This window comes from Lasioglossum baleicum, unplaced genomic scaffold, assembly GCF_051020765.1.
Source record: "Lasioglossum baleicum unplaced genomic scaffold, iyLasBale1 scaffold1370, whole genome shotgun sequence".
Lineage (NCBI taxonomy): Eukaryota > Metazoa > Arthropoda > Insecta > Hymenoptera > Halictidae > Lasioglossum > Lasioglossum baleicum.
This window is the reverse complement of record NW_027470429.1, coordinates 17,448-38,263: the sequence shown is the minus strand read 5'-3', so window position 1 is coordinate 38,263 and position 20,816 is coordinate 17,448. Positions and strand designations below refer to the sequence as shown.

Below are 20,816 nucleotides of genomic sequence, written 5' to 3'. Positions count from 1 at the left end.
AACTGAATAATAAAATATTCGCAAACATTGTTACGCTTTTCTCTTACTATATGAACTTTTAAAACTTTCGAAAATTAACAATTATTGTTTGGTCCATGTTATACATTAAATGAAGAAACAGAAACTAAATTAAAAATTGAATTTCTGTTTTTAAATTTCATCTGCATCATCGAAATACTATGTAATACCTATTTTCTAAATTTCATTGAAATCCTACTATTACATGTGAAGATATTACATGGTTTTCAAAAAGTGCACTTTTTTCATACTTTACTAATTTTTGCCTGCTATACGTGTGAGTCAAGTTCATGATGTTACCGCCAATCGCGTGTTAATTCGTCTTTGGTATTTGTGAAAATTTAATCCTTTTTGTCTGAAATTAGAAGCTCGAAAGATATTCGAAACTCGTGGAACGCAGGTCGTAAAGGAATAAATCGTTCCTCTTTCGACTCGAGTCTCTAGACGAGGATAATTGTTCGATTGATGTCAGGATAATTGTCTAATTGTCCATCGTGGAATTTGTATTTTTACCAAGGATTTGCGTGGAGGTTTATAGGACGCTGGTAAGAGAATAATGGTTATTAGGGAATGAGAAAGTGGCGGTTTTGAGAGTGAATGTAGGCAGCGAACATCGGATCTTTGATCTGAAACGGATCTCATTGCGGTGTTCCGTGTTATCCGCTACAATTCTTCGACATTCGGAATCTCATGTTCATCTTTTCTTTTGAGGCGTGTTGATGACAGACAGGGTGTGCGGGTCCGATAGCGATAGCATCCCTTGTTTCGTACTGGACGATGAGCTGAGCTGACTGGCTCTCCTGTTCGTCCTCACTCCGGGAACCATCGTCGCATTACCCCCATCCATCCATCATGTCGACAACATCGTTATGACCGCATACTGAGTGCGCCTCTGCCACCGCCCTCTTGGACTCTTTCGATCAACTAAACCTATGATATCCCCCAGATAACATATTCTCCTATTGGTTATCGTACGACCGTGCGATTCTCTGATATTCCATTCTTTCCGTCCGGCAATTCCACAGCATGGCCGGTCTCTCCCTAAATAGATCCGCCGACGTCTAAACCCAGAGGGGACCACCTCCGATCGCACGGTGTTACGTGATCGAGGAGAAAACGTAATTGCTGATCGATATGCCTTGAAAACCCGACGAAATATCCGCCTGACGAATCATTCCAGGCAAATTGAACCGCGACGAGCGCATTATTGTCGCAGTAATTCCTGGATCACGTGTCACGAAACGCCAGCGATAGGTCGGCGTCATAGCGGAACGATGCGTTAATCGCATTGGCCCCGGGCGATGATACGTTTCGATGAAATCATCAGTCTAGGGATTTCAGATGACACGAATCAGCCGGCGCTGATACAATCTCGAATCTGAAGTATTTTTCTCGTCCGAGCCCTCCGCGTCCACGTGGCCTACGTCGCTCTGCTATCGCGTGTGTTCTGTCCTATCCGCGCCCGGGGAGGGATCTATCGAATTAACAAAGGGGGAATGTCGCATTAAATTACCCGGCCTTGCTCCGTGCCGCTGAAGATCTGAGGTTCGTGTACAGGTGTCAAATATATCGACAAAGACATATTTCTTTTGCTAGCCACGACCCGGCTCGGGTACGCAGATCAAACAGGCGATATCTTTCGATTCGGATTCGGACCGAGGGTATGAAATCCCGGGATCACGACTGGCTAGCAATCGCGAGGTACGTTTAGTCTCAGAAGGGAATTTCCACAGCACCGGTACTTTTAAAAGTCTTTTGTTTCGCACGCGTTTGCGTGTACCGGTGCGTGTGTGTGTGCGATGTATTCTAATCGTCTTCGATGCCCTCGATATTTCTCGGGGCATTAGAAAGAGTTCTGTATGTGTATTATGAAGAAATTTTTGAGAAAAGAATTAGAATCACTTATGGACGAAAGGCTTTTGGAAATTTTTAGATTTCCTTCGGCTTTTTCATATTTTATTTTATTTTTAGGTGATTCAATGGATCGAACATAAGAAGAATTTGTAGACTGGTGTTTGGAAATTATATCCCGTGTCTACTGGTAATAAATTTAATGGGGTGTTATTAAGTTTAGAAGCTTTCTTGTTCATATTATACTATATAAAATTTCGAGAGGCATATTTTTATAGCACATTTGCATCTTGTATTAAGTGATATTTGGTTCAGTGATTGACTTCAATGATAGAACATGTGGTACTAATTGACATAGAGTTTTGATATATGCAATATCAATATGCGTATGTGTGTAATATATAAAAGAAGAATGAAATGAGAGAGTAAATGGAAAATTCAGTTGCAATTAATCTATATTTTTGCGCGATCTATTTATAAAGTTAAATAAATATTTATCGCATTCAAATAAATATATTATCCACTATTAACAGAAGATTCCGGAGATTTTACGTACTAAACGGGGTAATACTCACGTGAAGCGAATTAAAAGTAAGGAATGAAATTTTTTTAAGCGATTCTTCGTTTTCGAGAAAATTGAACTTAAAAGTGCACTTAAAACTCCGATACAAACTTAAATCGACCAAGTGGCAGATCAATCCAGCAGAGCCATAAATCACACCGAAAGTAATGGAATAATCATATAAAAAATTCTGTTATTTACTTTATTCCATTAAATTCGGTCAAATTAAAAATAAAATCGCCAGATTCAGCAAATCCAAAATATCGTTAGACAAAGGTAACATCCTATCTATGACCCAATATTACTCAAAAAAGTAAATCAATATTGTGGTATCGTGAAAGGAAATACTATAAGAGTCACCATTAAGGACTGTAACAGCGAGTATGTATAGCGTTTCGAAATCAAATCTGTATTTTATATTAAATAAATCTGTTCTTGTTAAGAAAAGGTGTCATTTTTTACGTAGATTGTCGTATCGCGGACTAAAGAATACTAAGAGTTAAAATAGCATAAGAATCAGTGGATAGCGAGTGGTTTGTAGAGACTCAGTGTCTCAGAGACTCGAGAAGCAATTACCAGTTGCCATAAACTTTTGAAGACCCATATTGGTTGATTTATCAAATTTAAGGTAATATAACAATATGCGAGATGTCAAAATCAAATAATTTTACATATCGATTATTATACGATCCTTTATTTACCATTAGAAAAAAGGAACGTCAGTTTTATAGCAGAAAATCTGGAAATTTCTACTCTTCTGTAGCCAAAAATCGTCGAGTGCAAAAAGCTATGAGTTGTAACAGCGAGTGTCTCTGAAGATTGAAATCAGAGTTATATTTCAAATGAAATAAATCTGTTTTCATTAGGAAAAGCTGTCACTCTTTATGCACATCTTCATCTACAAAGGATTTATCTAACAATAATCCTACGATATTTGGAAACACCTAATCGAAGCCAATAACAGTGATATTTCTAATATCCATGGATTAGAGTGCCGATTTAACGGGAAAAACACAGAGAGATCTTCATCGAGGTCTATTAACTCTTTTATGCTCTCAGGGAAATAGCGGAGAATAGCTACGTCGTTAAAGTCAAATTTAGAAACGTAAGCCAGCTTTTTCCTCGCGGGCAGGGACGTCAGAACGTTCGAGCTGGTGATTTTCCGGGGGAAGGAAAAAGGGGATCCCTAGCCACTTGCCCTATCAGACAGCGCACTTGCTGCGAAATCGCAGCGACCATGGGGCGTATTCTCGGTTACCATGACTACCATGGGTCGCGACAAGCGCAGCCGCGTTTCTTGTCCAGGTGAGAGCAAAAACAACGGTGTGCATCAACCTCTTCCTTTTTATGACTCTTCGAGGTTAGACTCATCACGGAACGTTACGTGTGCAAACCGGCAGGGCTCCCAGCACGTATGTGCACCTCGTATACCCGTTTTCAAACTGAACCCGGCCTGCGTACACACTCCATTTCCAACTTTAAGTCCCGCCGCTATCCTGTGGACACTTGGTTTTCAGCACCACCTACCTTGCGAGGAGTAGCCCGCCATTGTGTCTATTTTTCCCCCTTTATTGCCGACTTACAATCACCCTGACTTCCTTCCACGAACAATGCCAACGGTCACGCAGCCGTTGCGCGCCCATGCAAGGATTAATGGAAGAAACGTGCTGAGATTCCTTTTGGCGCAGCCCGTGTCAAGAACAAGCCTAGAGCTACCTCACGCCTCGACTTAACCGGACGGAATTGTTTGACAACTGACATTGCGGTTTCAGTTTAATTGTATTCCCCGAGATGAATGAAGCCGGGAAGATGGTCTTGCCAAGGTTAGTAATGCCGTTTGTTAATAGCGAAAATGCAGATCTCTAATGATATATTTTGTCGATGGTGATTAATACATGGTTATATTAAGTCATCCCGTAAGCTCGTGTCGGTTTTTACTCCCCTATTTAAAAATATACGTCAAATAAACTTTTAAATATTAAGAAAAAATATTTCGTTGGCAAAGACTTTATCCCATCGATATAGTTTATAAAATGCAACGATAAATGTAAATATCGCCGCGAAGCGAACTTATGGGTTGACCTAAAACAATATTAATAGATTTAATCAACTTATATCAAATTTGTTAATACCATAATTGTTTTTAAATTAAACTCATGGCCTCTTTTTTAAATGAAAATCTGCATGAACATAGATATAGAAAAAACGTCTGTAAACATAGTATTAAAGCAGTGTCATAGTAACGATCACGATCGAATGAAAGACGATTATTAATTTTCCCATAAGCAATTGCGGAAATGAAAGATCTAAAACAAATCATTTTGATTCTTTTGTTTCTAATTTTGATTCTCCAATAGATGGAAAATACACATTTATTATTATTCACATATATTATTAAACAAGAGACTTCAAAGTGCGTATCACCATAATTTCCACTCGATTTATTTTTCACATATATTATTTCCTATTTAAATGGATATTTGAATCCATTTATATTTATAGCGGTATTACTCGCGTATGATATATGTAGATAGATCTAACTTCAGTTCAATTTCAGGCTATTAATTACAGAAATAAAAACTGCCATATCATATGATTCAAACACAGGTAGCAAATGATAAAATAATAATAAATTACAGACAATGATCCGATTCTTATCCCGAGATAGGAGGGAATAATAAACATCTATTATTGCATATTATAAAAAAATTTTGCTATAATATTTATCGTGCTTTTAAATACGACGCTTAAAGGTATCGCTTTATTTCCACATTTTACGAGCCAAATTTTATTTCGCAGTTATTAAATCTGCCAGCCCTGTTCCTCACGAGCGAGCAAAATTCTTGTCAGTCAGAGTCACGTAATTTTGTTTCACGAATATAACGAATCTTTCCCGCGTCATTTCACCCCCCCCCCCCCGTTGCCACGGTTGTGTAATAAAAGGTATCAATTTTCGACTTTATTTGTTCTTCGGTCTTTCGTTTCGCCACTTTTCCAGACTCCCTGATCGACCGTATTTAAGCATCCAGCCGAACAACAAGGAGCGAGCCACGGAGCCTTTCCTCATTACGAGCCGGACTGTTTCGGTCTTGTCTTTTCTTTCTTCGGGGCAGGGGTTTTGATTGAACGGACACAAAAGGCAACACTCCCAGCCCGAAACAGGAAGGCCCTTGTTTCATCGTTGCCTCAATTATTCTATTCCTATGTTTTACTTTCTACGCCTTCTTCGCCCGAAGCCAGATCTCCTCGGTATCTCGTTGACGTCCGGTAGCATTTACATCCCTCTTACTCAGGGCAACGTTAAATTGTTCCCCGAAGTAGCATGATTCTGCAGATTTCGCGACGTTTTTGCCTCTTTTACTTGTCAACGCAATTTATCGTAAGTTGGATAATAAATATTCCAGGCACCGATTTATCTGAACGTTCACTACTCCGATGAATAATTGGTAACGGAGATTTTGTTGGAAATTTTGCAACTTATTTCACGTAGTTTACAATGTTCAGCGATAGATAGCAATGATCTGTATTAATCGGAGTATTTTAAATAAATAATATTTCGAAGATTGGGCGAATGTTAGATTTGTGACATAGAAATTTAGCATATGTAGGTATTTGTAATTTTGAATTTACAGATTTCATGCTTTGCTAACAAATATTGATATACCGATATGACGTGGATATAATGGAATGGAATGTACGGAAAAATTTATCGTGCTTCTCGATAATTTTGTATTTTTAAACTTCGCAGTCGTGTTAGTTAATATTAATACACTGTTTTGCGTGAAAATATTAAATAATAATATATGTACATATGTCGACGTGAAATGCTTCGGTTAAACGTACGAAATGAAAAATGCAGCGGATCCGTTGGTAATTTTACATTTTCCAATTCATCGAAAATTAAATTATCGCGAATTAAAAAATTTATCAAACAGTCCTGCATTCGGTAATAAATACTGACGGACCTTTATTTCGTGAAAATACTGTGCGTAAAAAACTATAAATATTTCAAACTGAATTACCCGGAAAAAATTTGATATCTCTAAACCCGTCCGATCTACATTCATCTGCACGAATATCGACGTTTATTACGGAACAATCGCAGGAACAAAAACCTCTTTCTCTGCTACAAAATTCGAAACCCGAAGCCGGGAAATGAAAATAAAAATAACTCACGCAACCGAAGCCATGAAACCGTCTACCTCCTCTTAGCGCACTCTACAATAGGAGAACAGTCGGGCCGAGTGGCTTGATAAATATTGACCTACAGTATTATTTTGGGGTTGCTACGCAAGGAACATGACGTAACCGAGCCAAAATAGGCAGTTAAATCTGATCCCTAAAATAAAAATATCCAGTCATGTTCGATACGTGTTAGCATATAACCTATTGGTATCCTTTGTATCCTTTCTAAGAACGAACTTTCTCGAGACGTATGAAGATTTGAGTAAAGACAGTTTCCTTTTTGCGTTTGTCTCGATACATTCTTATAAAGGAGTATTTATGTATTTTTTCTCTACCTTTGAAATAATGCGATAAACGCAGCGAAAGGTTATATAAATTTTAAGATCATGTCAAGATCTATATGTTAATTGCGTTGCTATGATAACTTTAAACCGATTTGTCGTTACCTCACTAGCACCGTCAAGATCAGTATCTACACTAAATGTACTATGAGTATCACATATGTGGTGAAATCATTTTATAATTTTATTCAAACTATCTAAGATTTTTATTCTTCCTATATGTATCATCGCCTGTGTTTATACGCGTGTTTTCGATACGTAGATTTAATTACCAAATACTTCAATTGCGGACTGTAGAAAATGTTAGCTATCGAGTTGTATAACTGTAGGAACACGTTTCATTGGCATAAAAAGAATTTTACTCGTCTTTCTATACGATTTTATGCCTCCGTTCATCATAGTTCTTCCAATCGCAGTTTTTAATATTTCAAGAGCATTGTAAGATATAATCATACAAAGTGATTATTGTTTTTGATCTATCCAACTACAAGCTTCTGAGTTCTATACGATAACTTGAACCAAAAACAGTATATCTTCAGTATAAACGTCTATAACGTTATTTCGAAATCAGAGTTCTAGCTCGATGCAACAATTGCACGATCGTATTACAGCTTTCAAAGCAAATTCAATGGGCATGAAGAAACGGCGAACTGTATCCGCCAAGGACTGGTAGGTGAGTTTTGTTATTGTACATGTGGATAAAGATGGCACGTTCAAATTTAGGAAATATCTCGATTTCGGGTGGGACAATTTGTCTCGAATTAGTGACAATTTCTTGGAAGCTGTTTGACTAAAAAGGTACAGTTCGTAAACTTTCAGGTACCTTCGAAATTTTGGCTGGGAAGACCTAAGAAGCTGGGAAGCAGCCAAGGAAATGGTGTTTACGAAAAAGTTCTCGTTAAATTGGGAACTTACACGACCTATTTGAATAGGAGACAATACTAGATCAAGGCACTACGGCACTGTACAATAAATGTCACTCTACAGACTTTGTTTTTGGGATTCCAATATACGATCAAGTCTAATAAGGGAATATTCGAATCTATTAGTCCGTTATCTATAAGTCCATTTCAAAAGATTCGAATGACAATTTCATCTGTTAGATGACTGTTTAGTTATTTATAGATGTTATCAATTAGACAAACTCAAGACTGACTAACTTTCTTTCTCTTATTTCTTTGTAATCGGTTTGTACAAATATCTAGGTGGATGAGGGAGGTTGTCTGCCTTCAATAGGGACATTGGGGCCACTCGTGGGCCCGTAATCGTAAACAGGCCCCTCGAGACGCGACGATTTCGGGAACGAACAATCAGTCTTTGTATTGTAATTGTAACGGAATTAAACGTTCTTACAATACGACGTAGCTTATGAAACAGAATAATAAAACTATTGTTCGTCTGCTCGTGACAAACAATTTAATTCTACTTCTCGATCGCAAAACAGACTATCCTAGGAGATTCTTTCCGGCTTCTCAACTCTAAACTCTGGCTGTGTCATCATGGGTCCTACTCTTGTGTCTTTTTATTGGCTGGTACCGTAAAATCAAGGCGACTCGTTGATTTGTGATTCGTTCTTTGCAAGGATTGCAGTTTCATTAACTCGCGTTTCACCTCCCGTAAAAATCCATGCAACTGAGTGTTTAATTAGTAATAATGACTTTGCATAGTGGTCGAATGACATCTCCAAGCAGGAATCCAAGTCGGTGTTTACCAAAAAAAGCATCCTACGTTATTTCAATGAATTCTATCGCACCTACTCAATAGCTATCGGAATCTACTTCCAACCTACTGCATCTGAAACGACCTTCTCACTCGGATTCGCGTCTGGCCGAGGATTTCTCGTTACACTCGTGTCATAAGACAGAGAAACAAGCCCAAAAATCGGTGCTCGGAATGGCTCTGCGGAAAGAAAGCTGCGAAATGAATGGTAACTCGGGGAAGAAACGATCTGCGATCGGTGATTTGCAACTTCTTTATCGTAGATGCTCGAGGAGAGAGAAGGACTTGCGAAGGGCGACATTCCACGAGGGGCGGCCTGGGGCTGGATAGGGGAATCGATAATGACTCAATGCGACCTACATGCTTCCCTGCGATTGTCCAAGTCACTCCTGGCCCCGGCAGTCGTGTACCTAAGTTCAGGTTGCGGACCGAGCAAGAGCTGTTCGTACCGAAACGGACCAGACGACGCGCGAGACGATTGGGAGCCCTCTCATCCAGAGGCTTGCCTCTTCCTTTCTAACACTAAACGCCTAGTCTAATCGAGCATGGAAGATAACAAACGAGAGAAGCACAGCCGGGCGAAAGCGACCCGGAATCGGAAAGAGTTGTTTGTTAGATTGCTAGCGATCCAGTTGAATCGCCAAGTTTCTCTCCGCCGCCTTTGCTTCCGCGCCGTAAGATTTCCCAATAGACCTTAATAATGCACTTTCGGAACCTATACCTTCCGCCGGCCTCCCTGCGTCCTTATCGCAAACGAATATTAAATTCCAAAGATCTACTTGCCCAATTGCGTTGAATGAACGACATCGATTCGCCGGGAACTTGGTTCAATCTTGTGGTAAATTGAGTAGATGGTTTTAAGTTTTAACCATGTGTATTTAATGACTCTTTCGTCATAGAAAAATAGGAATTCAATGACTTTCTGACAGAGTCAACGATATTTTTAGAATGGTATGTAAGAAATCATATGGAATGTAAGAACGTGGAATTATTGGAATTATTTCACCTCGACATTCCACGCATTGTTGCATAATTGAAAACTTAATATATTAATTAACATCGCTCATTGAAATCTGAATTCTGAAATCTGTGAATACTCACCTCTCGAATGATTTTGCTACGGTTGATGTTTGGGCGGTTTCCGGTGATGCATTGGCTAGATTTTGGCTGGCGTCACGCTATTAATATAATATATAATGACAATTATGATATTTTCGATATAAAAGGTAAACATTTGTCAACCAAATATCTCTACCAAAGGTGAATATAATCATCGAATTCTGAGTACCCGTTGGCTACTATAATAGAAATTCTGACAGCTATTTGACATAGAGAATTGTCTATATGTCAAGCATAACTATGGTCATTTGATAAGGAATCTGGTTTCATAGTGTAGGTGTCTGTAGTCGATCGAGTCATTCAATAACGAGTTCTCTTTATGTAATTGTTATGTAAAATTGACTATAATCGTTTCATGTCTATCGTCCAGTGTACACGGGAAACGAGTGTAATCATTCGATATGGAAGACTAATTGTACTCCACCGAAAAATATCATCACACGATGTCAAACATGGCTGTACACAGAAAGCAACTATACCGAGCCAATATGAAGCGCTCGCTTTATATTATGGGTGACGATATACACCCATTAAAACACATTAACATTATTCTTCCTTGCTCCATTAGAATTTCATAGATCAAACTTTGATAATTCTATCCGAAAATTCATCGTGAATTAATTTGAAGTAACTCGAAACTCTGCGCCAGCTATCGCGTTCTGATGCACATACAAGAATCATACCGATTGGAAAGAAACGATCGCGAGAACGGTTTTCCGGAGAGATATAACAATTTACATTTAATTCATAGGCGCGTGTTGTGGGAAAGCCAGGCAGCAATATGCACCGGTAACAATATGCTCGAGTTTAGTCCAGACAACTGTTCTCGCGTCCGGTTTATTCCATGGGTGTCAATTAGTTACTGGTATTACTAACGGCTTCCTCCTATTTAACAAAGTTTCGTTTATGAACGATGAAAATGAGGGATGTAACTGAGAAGACCGAGAACAGTTAGGCTTCACCGAGCGACAACATTTAACCCGCTGTAATTAGTCACTTTCAGATCCAATTAAGCCCTGACCGATCGATTATCAATGACGAATTAGAGCACTCGATCAAATAGATCGTTTATTTCAAGGCTGGTGACACGATTCGTAGCTTTTTTCCCCGATACATCAATGCTAGGTCTACGTTCCTCTCGTGAGACGCGCGCAGAGTTTAGTGTAAACATAACTATCATCCCGAAGTCAGTTATTTTAGATGGCATGTGGACCTGACAGAGTGTTTATAACTTTCACATGGATGGACATAGATTTTCAAGTAGTTTTTTGCGATTAAATCTGACATTTGGTTTTAATATTCGTGATCGTTATCACAGCAGCCTGATCGGCTGGAAAAATGTTTCGCTCCTCGGGTTTGCTACTGTAAAGGTATCGTTATCATTCCCGAAGTATGTCATGAGTTCGGAGTAAACTCTTAGTGAACTAATACAAGATTATTTCTCCATACTTTAGCTTATTGCATTATCCGAAATAAACTAAAGTCCACCGAGAGCCCATCCTGAGTCAACCCCGAATTTCCAAACTTACCCTTTTCCTACCATAGCATAGCCTCCTATATATATATAGACCAACCAAAGCGCAAAATAAAGATTCCATTTCATTCAGTTCAACCTTCGAGTGTTTTACTTCTAATCGGAACTACGCGTAGTCCTACGAGTTAATCGTCAAAATTCATTCGTTAAAGGGTTTGTGTCAGATTCTGGGGTTGTCGTGCGAAAGCATCTCAAAAGATTAAAAGAAATTTAGCTTTAGCGATAATAATAATCCAGGAGAACCGATTGTTTAGGAGAGATCGATTCCTAGCATAATTTCAAGGGAACAAATACTCGCTGAATTCCAGAAAGCGATTAATCCGTATGCTCTATTGGTCCCAGGCAAACAGCAGGGTCTGGATCAAGCCTTGAGAGTATCCCAACTTATCTCGGGACTTGAGTCTTGGTCTAAACTCCGCCCAAGAAGGCCCGAGAATGATGATATAAAAAAATTTCCCCATTTTTTCCCTTATTCAGCGATGCTGCAAACCGCGTTTAGGTCTGATTCGGCTAGATTCTGGGAGGAATTTCGCTAACGGAGGAAGGAATATTCCTGTTCTGTTCGCGACCTTAATCGGAAAAGTAAGTTCTCATTAACAACCAAGGTTTGCGCGCAACGTAAATATTCATTTATCCGATATTCACAAACTGTTGGGAATTGTGGCACTCTCCCTCTCGTATTACACAGTGGCGGTAATTAAATTTTAATAACAGTATGTCTCTAATAAAAGCTTTGGGTGTAATTAAATCTGGCACGGTATGCCGGGCCATAGTTGAAGCTAGACATAGAGAACTTCATTGAAAATTGTGCCTTCAGGCTCCCGGACAGTGCATAGTCACATTTATTAACGAAATACCAGCTTTGTAATCTTTCCTCCTAGCTGCCGGCTTGCTAACAGAGTTATTTAACCGATAACGTATCGCGTTATTAACTAAAACGTTAATAATTGCTGTTTCACGAGGCCCTTTGCTGCCAGTGTGCACGACACTCGAAGTTTAATTGAATTTCGTGAAGTTCCTATTAGTCTCGTTCCGCATAAAATGCGCTGATCAATCTCCCGACGAGTCGGGGATAATTAACTTTAACGAATAGTCTGCTTTTGGGCGAAGTGTGGGCTTCATGCGAGACATATGTTCAATAGCGGCGGTGACCTACAGCCCCGATGACCAACTGGGATGTCGAACTCTGGCAAGTTTGACAAAACCCGCCCTTTCTAGATGTAACCTGATTACTGAACATCGTCGCGCGTTTACAGATTGGTCGATGCTCCAGAAAGTCGCAGGGACCACGGATTATCTCGCACTGCAGGAACATAAGAAGGAAATTTCAGCAATTAGCGACTCTTTGCTGATGGATTATTAGTGAAATATATTATGTAGATGTATGCATTGGCTTTCGATACATTTTTCAGACGTTTCTATTGTTGCTGCTTTTAATTGTTATTGGGAAAAATAATTATTATATAATTATATTTTATTGCATAATAAATGTATCGTGTGAAATTATAATATGAGAACACATTAATAAAGTGAGGAAATTCCTAAAATATCATTTATATTTAATTTATCATTTATAATTTAAATTATTTCGTTCTTTTATATTGTAAATTCAATTTTTAATGAAATTTGTAGTTAATTTACTCCATTTAAATAGCATATTCTTATATATGCAGAGTTATGGAATGAATATTTAAAACTACGAAAATATTGTAAAGATGCAGATTTTAACATTCCATTTCAAGTACTTGAAGCAGATATTTATAACAATAAAAATGTGTAAGTTTTGATTATATTACTAACATAAAATTTTTCTAAATGTTGTCTTAGAAAACTATATATACTATTTCATGTTCTTATATAACATTACATTACATATTGTTAAATTTCTTATATTTCAGTATTGCACCTGATACAAGTCAGGTATCATCAGAAAATATAGATACGTTTGCATCTACACAGAACAGTATATCACCTAGTTATAATCCTGATATTGCCGATTTAGATACTCTTATTTTAACTAATAAGTCCTTTAGGACGAAAGCACAAGGAGATATATCATTGATAATTCCAATACATACAAAGAAACATTCCAGATGTAAGAGATCTAATCAAGACAAACTATTTTAGAAACTAAAGAAAAGCAAATGTCCAATGAAAAAAATTATTATGAAGAAACAGAATGTACATCTGTTGCAAAAATGGCAAAAAGATTGAAAGTTAGTACGTCACATAATATATATAATATGTTACTACAAAATTACAATAAACAGCCACAACCTATGTCTCTTTTAGATAAACAATTAACTGATAGTACAACTCACAAAAAGTACAAAGATTCTGACTTTTAAAACCATATATATATAATATATCTAAGGAAAATATAGAAGTAAGATTAAAAAATTCTAACAGATCTATAGAAGAGGAAATAATTCAATGTAGTTCAAGTGAACATATAAAATCAAGTTTGAAAAGAAAAAATATAAAACGAAAAAATAAAATTCCTAACAAAGATTCTAAAGGTACAAATCAGATTAATCTTGATCCGTTTATGCCTGTACATACATCTATACAAAAGGATCAATCACTTTGAGTTACAGGATTAGAAATACAAAATTTTTTGCCATTAGTAAATTCAGAAGATAACAGAAATGTATTAACTTCAATAAATGAAGTGAAGAAGATAGTACTACAAGAAGATATTATTTCAGCAGAAGGAAAGGAACATCCTGAATCATCCAGACAATCACTTGATACTAATTCAACATTTAATGACGAAACATTTTGTCGTGTTGGACAGAAATTTAAAAAAATGTCTGCTCATGATATAAATCAGATAGAAAATATTAAACATAATATATCGGAAAACAAAATGTCACCAAAACTTTCTTCTATAAAGAAAATTCTTATAAATAATTTTGATGTGTAAGTGATATTCGCGCGCGCCCGCGTGTGTGTGTAGATGTAAATAATTATATAAAATATTTATATTAAATTTAATACGTTTTTGTTAAGACCATGACAGAATGTACATACTGATGAATCATCAAAGAAAAGTTCTGAGGAAACAAAAGTGACTGATATTTCTTGTTGGGAATGTAAAAGGGTAAGATATAATCTCACTTTTTATGTAAAAAATAAAAATAGTTACAATTAATTGAAATAATATTAAATGTAATTTGTTCTTCTTTAATGCTACACACAGAAAGTAGTCTGTAAGTCATTATTATTTATTATATAATATTTTATGCATGGACTTACTGAACAAGAAATACATGCAAGACAAATGTTCACGACACAGAATTAATTACAAAAAAAGAGAAAGTACACCTGAAGGTAATTTAATACCTTTTGAAAATTTTAGTAAAACAAAATGATATACTTAAATTTTATAAATGTTAATTTATTTTAGGTTTTTGGAGTCCTGTTTTTGATGATACATATGAATCTACTTTGCAAGATTAATATAAAGCAAATTAACATATACTTCATTTATAAGTGCATAAAAATATAGAATCTTTTATATAAATTTGTGCTAAAGAAAAATTAATAAATTTCACTTCTTAGTCGAACAGACTTTGATGTTGCGTTCACAATATATCACTTATATTAATTCAATACAAAATATAAATAAATTTCTTATGCACTTAAATATTTGGATGTAAAGTATTCAGAAATGGAAGCAATATTAGAGAACAAAATTACTTGATACTGTATATTATTTTGTTTCACATTTATTTTTTGTTAATTAGTTAATTTGTAGTACTAGATGGATATCGATGTAAATATGACTGTTTCATAAATCGTAATGTAGTGGAAAAGAGAAGTAGCATAGAAATATAAAATACAATGAATCATTAACTGTTAGTAATCGTACTGTACAATAAAGAGGAAGGAATCGCAAGTATTCGTCTTGTAGGGGTCCGGATCCACAGAATGAACAACGTTGTTGTTTTAAAGCGAGGACGATACTCTTCCGTTTGCTATTTTTCATGTTAACACGACAATTTGTGCAAACATGTCTATGTACATATTTCTTTCTATATACCACCTAACATCCTCCATATGATATTTCAAACATTGAGTTTACTTTATGTAATTGTATTCTACTTCATATATATTTGACACCAATAAAATATTGTTCTTATAATTCTCTTATAATCCTGATACTTAATTATAACATGTATATTGTTCAGCTCGATTAATTTTTCTTTATGCATAAAAAAACACCGACAAATGATGCTTCTTGCAACATCTCCACATGAAACTTTATATTTAACGTTGAATAAAATTTTATTTCATGGACGAAACAGTCATAGCTGTGCATTAAAATCCATATCCTGTTGAATCTCTAACAATAGTTTAAAAATTCTGATTTCAATTCTTAATGTCGGGATTTCAACTCTCGCATAATAACATTTAACATAAAAACGCATTTAACATAAAAACTTCACATAAGTGTTGTATATCAGGAAATACGTTATACGTAATCAAATATTTTACAAAGAATTTAATTTCATAAAGCAGATATAAAAATTCGATTAAACATATAATTAGTTATAAGTGACTAAGTCAACGTTATGTACAGTTAAAAGAATTGACTGGAATTGACTGCAGATAAAATTATACGAATATCCCACAATATAGTTTGGAATCATATTTAAAGCTATCGTAAAGTACGTTAGTAGAATTGCTTATATATGAAAGTAATATATTTTCAATTAAATAAAAATAACATTTTATGATATAAAATTAACTATATAACGAAATATATAAAGACTGAGCTTTACAATGGGTGGAAAACATTCATTTTCACAATAAAACGATAAATCGCATTAAGATTTGATAAAAATTGACCACTACAAAGTTTACCTCAAAAGACAAGTTTGATAGAGTATACAGTACAAATAATTCCATTACGAGCTGATATTTAGAACTCCATCAGCTAGCTAGCTTAGTCTTTCCATATGCTTGTACTTAATTGTTCAAGTAGGCCGTAGTTAAGCAAGATGCATAATAAGTACTATAGACTGTCACAATAAAATCTCAGTTAGAATAATTATTCAGCATTATAATTTATATGCACATATCTATATCGTATAATTAAGTAAATGAAATTTGCACAACTTAGAGAGTCTAAAATTTGATATGTTCTGCAATAAAATACAGTAATAGTAACATATATTAAAAGCGTGTAATAGATACAGACGATTTGAGAATAAGAAAGTTACAGAGAATGAAAGATTTAATAGTAATTTTAGATTTTTAATGCGATTATGGTTGACTAGAAATATTTGGCTTCTTTTGTCAGTGAAATTTATGCTATGCTTCTGCTCGCTGCAATTACGATTTCGAATTCGAATCGAAGTTTACTGATCTTATTTTGTCGAAAAATTTCTTTCTGGTAGAGATTCTTTAGCAGAGGGTACAGGTAAAGCTTTTAGGATTGCGTGCACTTCTTCAGCCACTGTTATGAGCACGAATTTATATTGTTCTTTTGTTCTAACCATGTCTGGGCTTTGATCTCTTATATCATTTAAAGTAACTGCTATATCAATTTCTTTGGATCCCTTCATCATACGGTTCAAAACTATATCGGTTAAACAATAGGTACCAGTGCGACCTGCACCATCACTATAAGAAATTATGTTTTTTTACTTTTAATATTACAATATATTATAATAATTATCACATGTTAATTTATACCAAAATTAACGGTTCAAGCAATATTCTAGACATAAGAGTTTAAATGCAATAGATATTAGAAACATTACCTGCAATGCACGATTATAGGGCATGATCTACCTTTATAGGATTTGTTAATTTTTCTAAAATTATATATTAATAAAATATTAGTATACGTTTTTAAAACGATGAGAATTATTTGAATTTATAAGACATTTACAATCGGTTTTTATTTTTTAAGTGGTCCTCCATATAACACTGAAAAAATATACAAATGTTGAAACCGTATTTATTAAGATAGATATATACGTAATAAATATGTTTTGTAACAGATTAAACTTATGTGAATAATTATGTTGTTGTGGAAGGATAAACAAAATTTTGGTTTGAAATACATTACTTTTTTAAACAGCATTGTTGAAATACATTTTTATGCCATTTCCATGTTATGCATTGACGATAAAATATTAACAGAAATATTATCTCGACATACTAGAACCATTTGTCCACTTGCTATGTCCATGTTCGAATTGCTGGTTCTTCTCCCCAATAAGATGTGCTAGATCGATTCGATGATATATTATACGATTCATTCTCTCGACTTAAGCTTGTAATTCGTGGGGATTCTGGTTTATCCGATTGTTTTGCGTGCATCTTTGCTCTGCATAAATCTTGATAATCTTTAGATATTTCTGGATCGAGTACGGTTAATCTTGCTAATTTGGCTCGAGACTTAATGTGTCGACGAACGATTATCATAATAATTATTGCAATTGCGATGACAACTCCAACTCCTACAGCGACTATCACTCCAAACATGTTGGAACTCATCTCGAGGTTTCTTACAATCTCCAACATTGCGGGCAATTTGGACTTTAAATAAAAGAATATATTAATTTTTGTTTAATACAGTTATTTTATCGTAGTAATAAAATGCACTGTTTAAAATAAGCAGAGGATCACATTTCTGATGAATTCTGCGTACAATGTTGATGTATTTTTTACGATGTTGATGTATTTATAGGCGAGTGATCCTGTAATTAGTTTGAACACTATAATTGCAAATGTCATGCTCTGGACATATTTTGGGATGATTCTTATCACCTATGCCTACACGCTTCACTTCGACACCTAGAGTCTTTCTCAGTTTACCACTTATGGGACCTTAAACCGTATCGTAATTGATTAATTACATAGCATATTGTTTATGTTTATTAACCGTTTGAATCTCAAGCAACGCGATCGCGCTGTTCAGATTTTATGCCTGGAAAACCCAGCACACTTCGAGTGTTGTGGACAATTGACCGTGCGTCACCGATTGTCGAAGCCGCGCGCTCAAATTTACAGACGCAAATACGTTACAGTGCTTCTTCTTTTAATGTAAATAATACATTTTACAATAGGTAGAATATTATAATAATAGTGCGATAATACATTGCAAAATAAAACATTTTGTATTTCATTGTCTAATAATAATTTTTATCGAACAAACTTGAAATATTTATAAATTTACAGTGCGCATATGCAACTGCGATAAATGTGACAGAGCGAAATGAAGAAGCAGAATATAAAATACAAGAATTGGCCGGTTAGGATTCACCGACATAAAATAAGCGAAGCACTATCGCGCCGCTTGGGTATTCTCGTACGCACTTGGAAAAAGCGCGGTTGCGCTGTTCGGGATTCTTCAACATTGTTTTTTCAACACCCCTTGGGACTCAAACGGTTAAATTATTGCTTCGTTGTATAATTGATTATCTATGTTTGTAGCGACGTCGGTAGCATTATAGTTTTTATTGCTTTTGACATCTTTAAATGTCACTTCTGCCACGCCAACTCGAACGTCTTCTAAGGAGCCAGATGTTAGTCCCAATGACTTGCTCACCTGGAGATTAAATAATTATATTTCGTGTTTTCAAAACTAAATTCTCCTTCCGACCATGTGTGAAATTCTTGCTGAAATTTGATGTAAACGTAATCTGGGTCAACATTGCTATATGAATTTGATCTGATTGCTTGTTGACCAGCTTCCACTTCTTTCTTTACGTATGGTGTAAGTAATACGTCATTCCAGAAATTAACATTTGCGATGATCATATTATCCATATTGAACATTTTATTCTTGTTTGTGCTTAGTACTTACATTTTGTACAGTTTCGATAGAATCAGAATGATTTTCTTCTGAAACTGTAAAACCTTTTGATATTAACACTTAACCGACCAGGGAGATCTCCCCACTTTTCCTTTAACAATTTCGACTTGCGTGATGAGTTTTCTGACAATAATAGTATCATTGTTCTTGTACGTAAAAATAGTTGCCGAATACGTTTGAGCAATTCGGAAAATGATATAATTAGTTTCTACTTAAATATGTCCAATAAATCGGGAGAATATACTACTTAAAATTGCTGAGTAGTGCCCAATGGGTATCATATACTATTTAAATTATGTTTGTCACTTTATTCATGAACTTTAACTAAATTTATTTCGCAGATTTTATTGAAACTTGTGTTTCAAAAAAACAGAAACAATTCCAGTATAAGATTGATTAATAGCAAGAAAGATAAACATAAAAACTACGCGTTGCTAAGAAAAAAATAGGAGACCCTCTAGTTGATTACATAAATCAGTATGCAATAAAAAAAGGTAACAGTATTTACTTGCTGGGGATGGAGTTTTGAACGCATAATTATTTGTTGAAAGCGGAGGCCCTGGTTTTTCAACATCCAGGCGTTCCTGTTGTTTAAAACCAGCTAATCCACGTCTGCAAAGGAATTCCGATAAATCGTCGTCAAGTAAAGTGTCGTAGGTATTTTCTAAAAGTATATGAAATTTAATATAAACTCTATATGTTCCTAATGCAAGCAGTTATACCACGTTAATACCTTCAATGCGATAGACCGGGATAGAAGATCAAGCAACACCGGTCCACGCCATCTTTGATTTTAGGCCGCTAGTTTGTGCTCCATTACCGCCATTATCTTTATATTATTAAATATAATGGATTTCTTATTCCCCAACATAATATCTATTAACTTTTTTTTATATAACTATTCAAAATAATGTATATCTTCATATGATGGTAATAAAAGATGTTTACCATAAGTGTCAATATTAGGCTTATCATCAGCCCATTGAGCAAGTCCTCTTTCGGTATAAATCCATTTTCCTGTAGATGAGCTATCCTTTGGAAGCAGTTGTTCTTCATCGTTCGCATCATCATAATGATAACTATTATAATTATCTTCGAGTCACGTTTCATATTTTCCAAAAGAAGGTTCGATTTTACAAGGACCTTGTCCTTCATTTCATAATCGAGCTTTCCTCTAAATGTTACTGCGTCAACTATGCTAAACGATTAGTCGGGGGATGATAGTCGAGATTAAATTTCAAATCATTCTGCTTCAATAAGCTGCTTTATTTTTTATTTTTTTAGCTGCTAAATATTTTCTTTTCTATATTTCAAGATGAAATGGAACAAGATAAATAGTATTTTTCGGACGCATCAGATTCCATTTTATTCGCATGTCAAGGGGTGAATTTTGTGCACAATTTCTACGCAAAATTGTTCTTGAAACACACTTGAAATACTTGGCTGCTCAGTTGATTGTCGGAAGGACGACGAAAGGAAGCACGAGAAAACAGCTAACGTCTGTCAAACAATTGACTACGCCGGCTGATCATAAATTACTTTCCGCCGACATAAAGCCTCAAATGACACTCGAGATGGCCGCCAAGCCGACGGCAGAAAGATTGGGTTAGGTTAAGTTACGTCCCAATTATGGCTGAGCTATTCTCCCACCCT

At 35.6% G+C, this 20,816-nt stretch overlaps 1 protein-coding gene across 1 annotated transcript; it reads right to left on the bottom strand.

Annotated features, from left to right (window-relative positions):
* Positions 1–16,704: 16,704 nt before the first annotated feature.
* LOC143220639 (receptor-type tyrosine-protein phosphatase N2-like) lies at positions 16,705–20,318 on the bottom strand. The gene is given in 12 exon segments (XM_076446254.1): positions 16,705–16,960; positions 17,101–17,154; positions 17,232–17,269; positions 17,505–17,542; positions 17,545–17,883; positions 18,107–18,171; positions 18,766–18,923; positions 18,926–19,081; positions 19,155–19,198; positions 19,672–19,827; positions 20,112–20,258; positions 20,261–20,318. Coding segments are annotated over 12 exon segments (1,509 nt in total).
* Between the last annotated feature and the right edge of the window lie 498 nt (positions 20,319–20,816).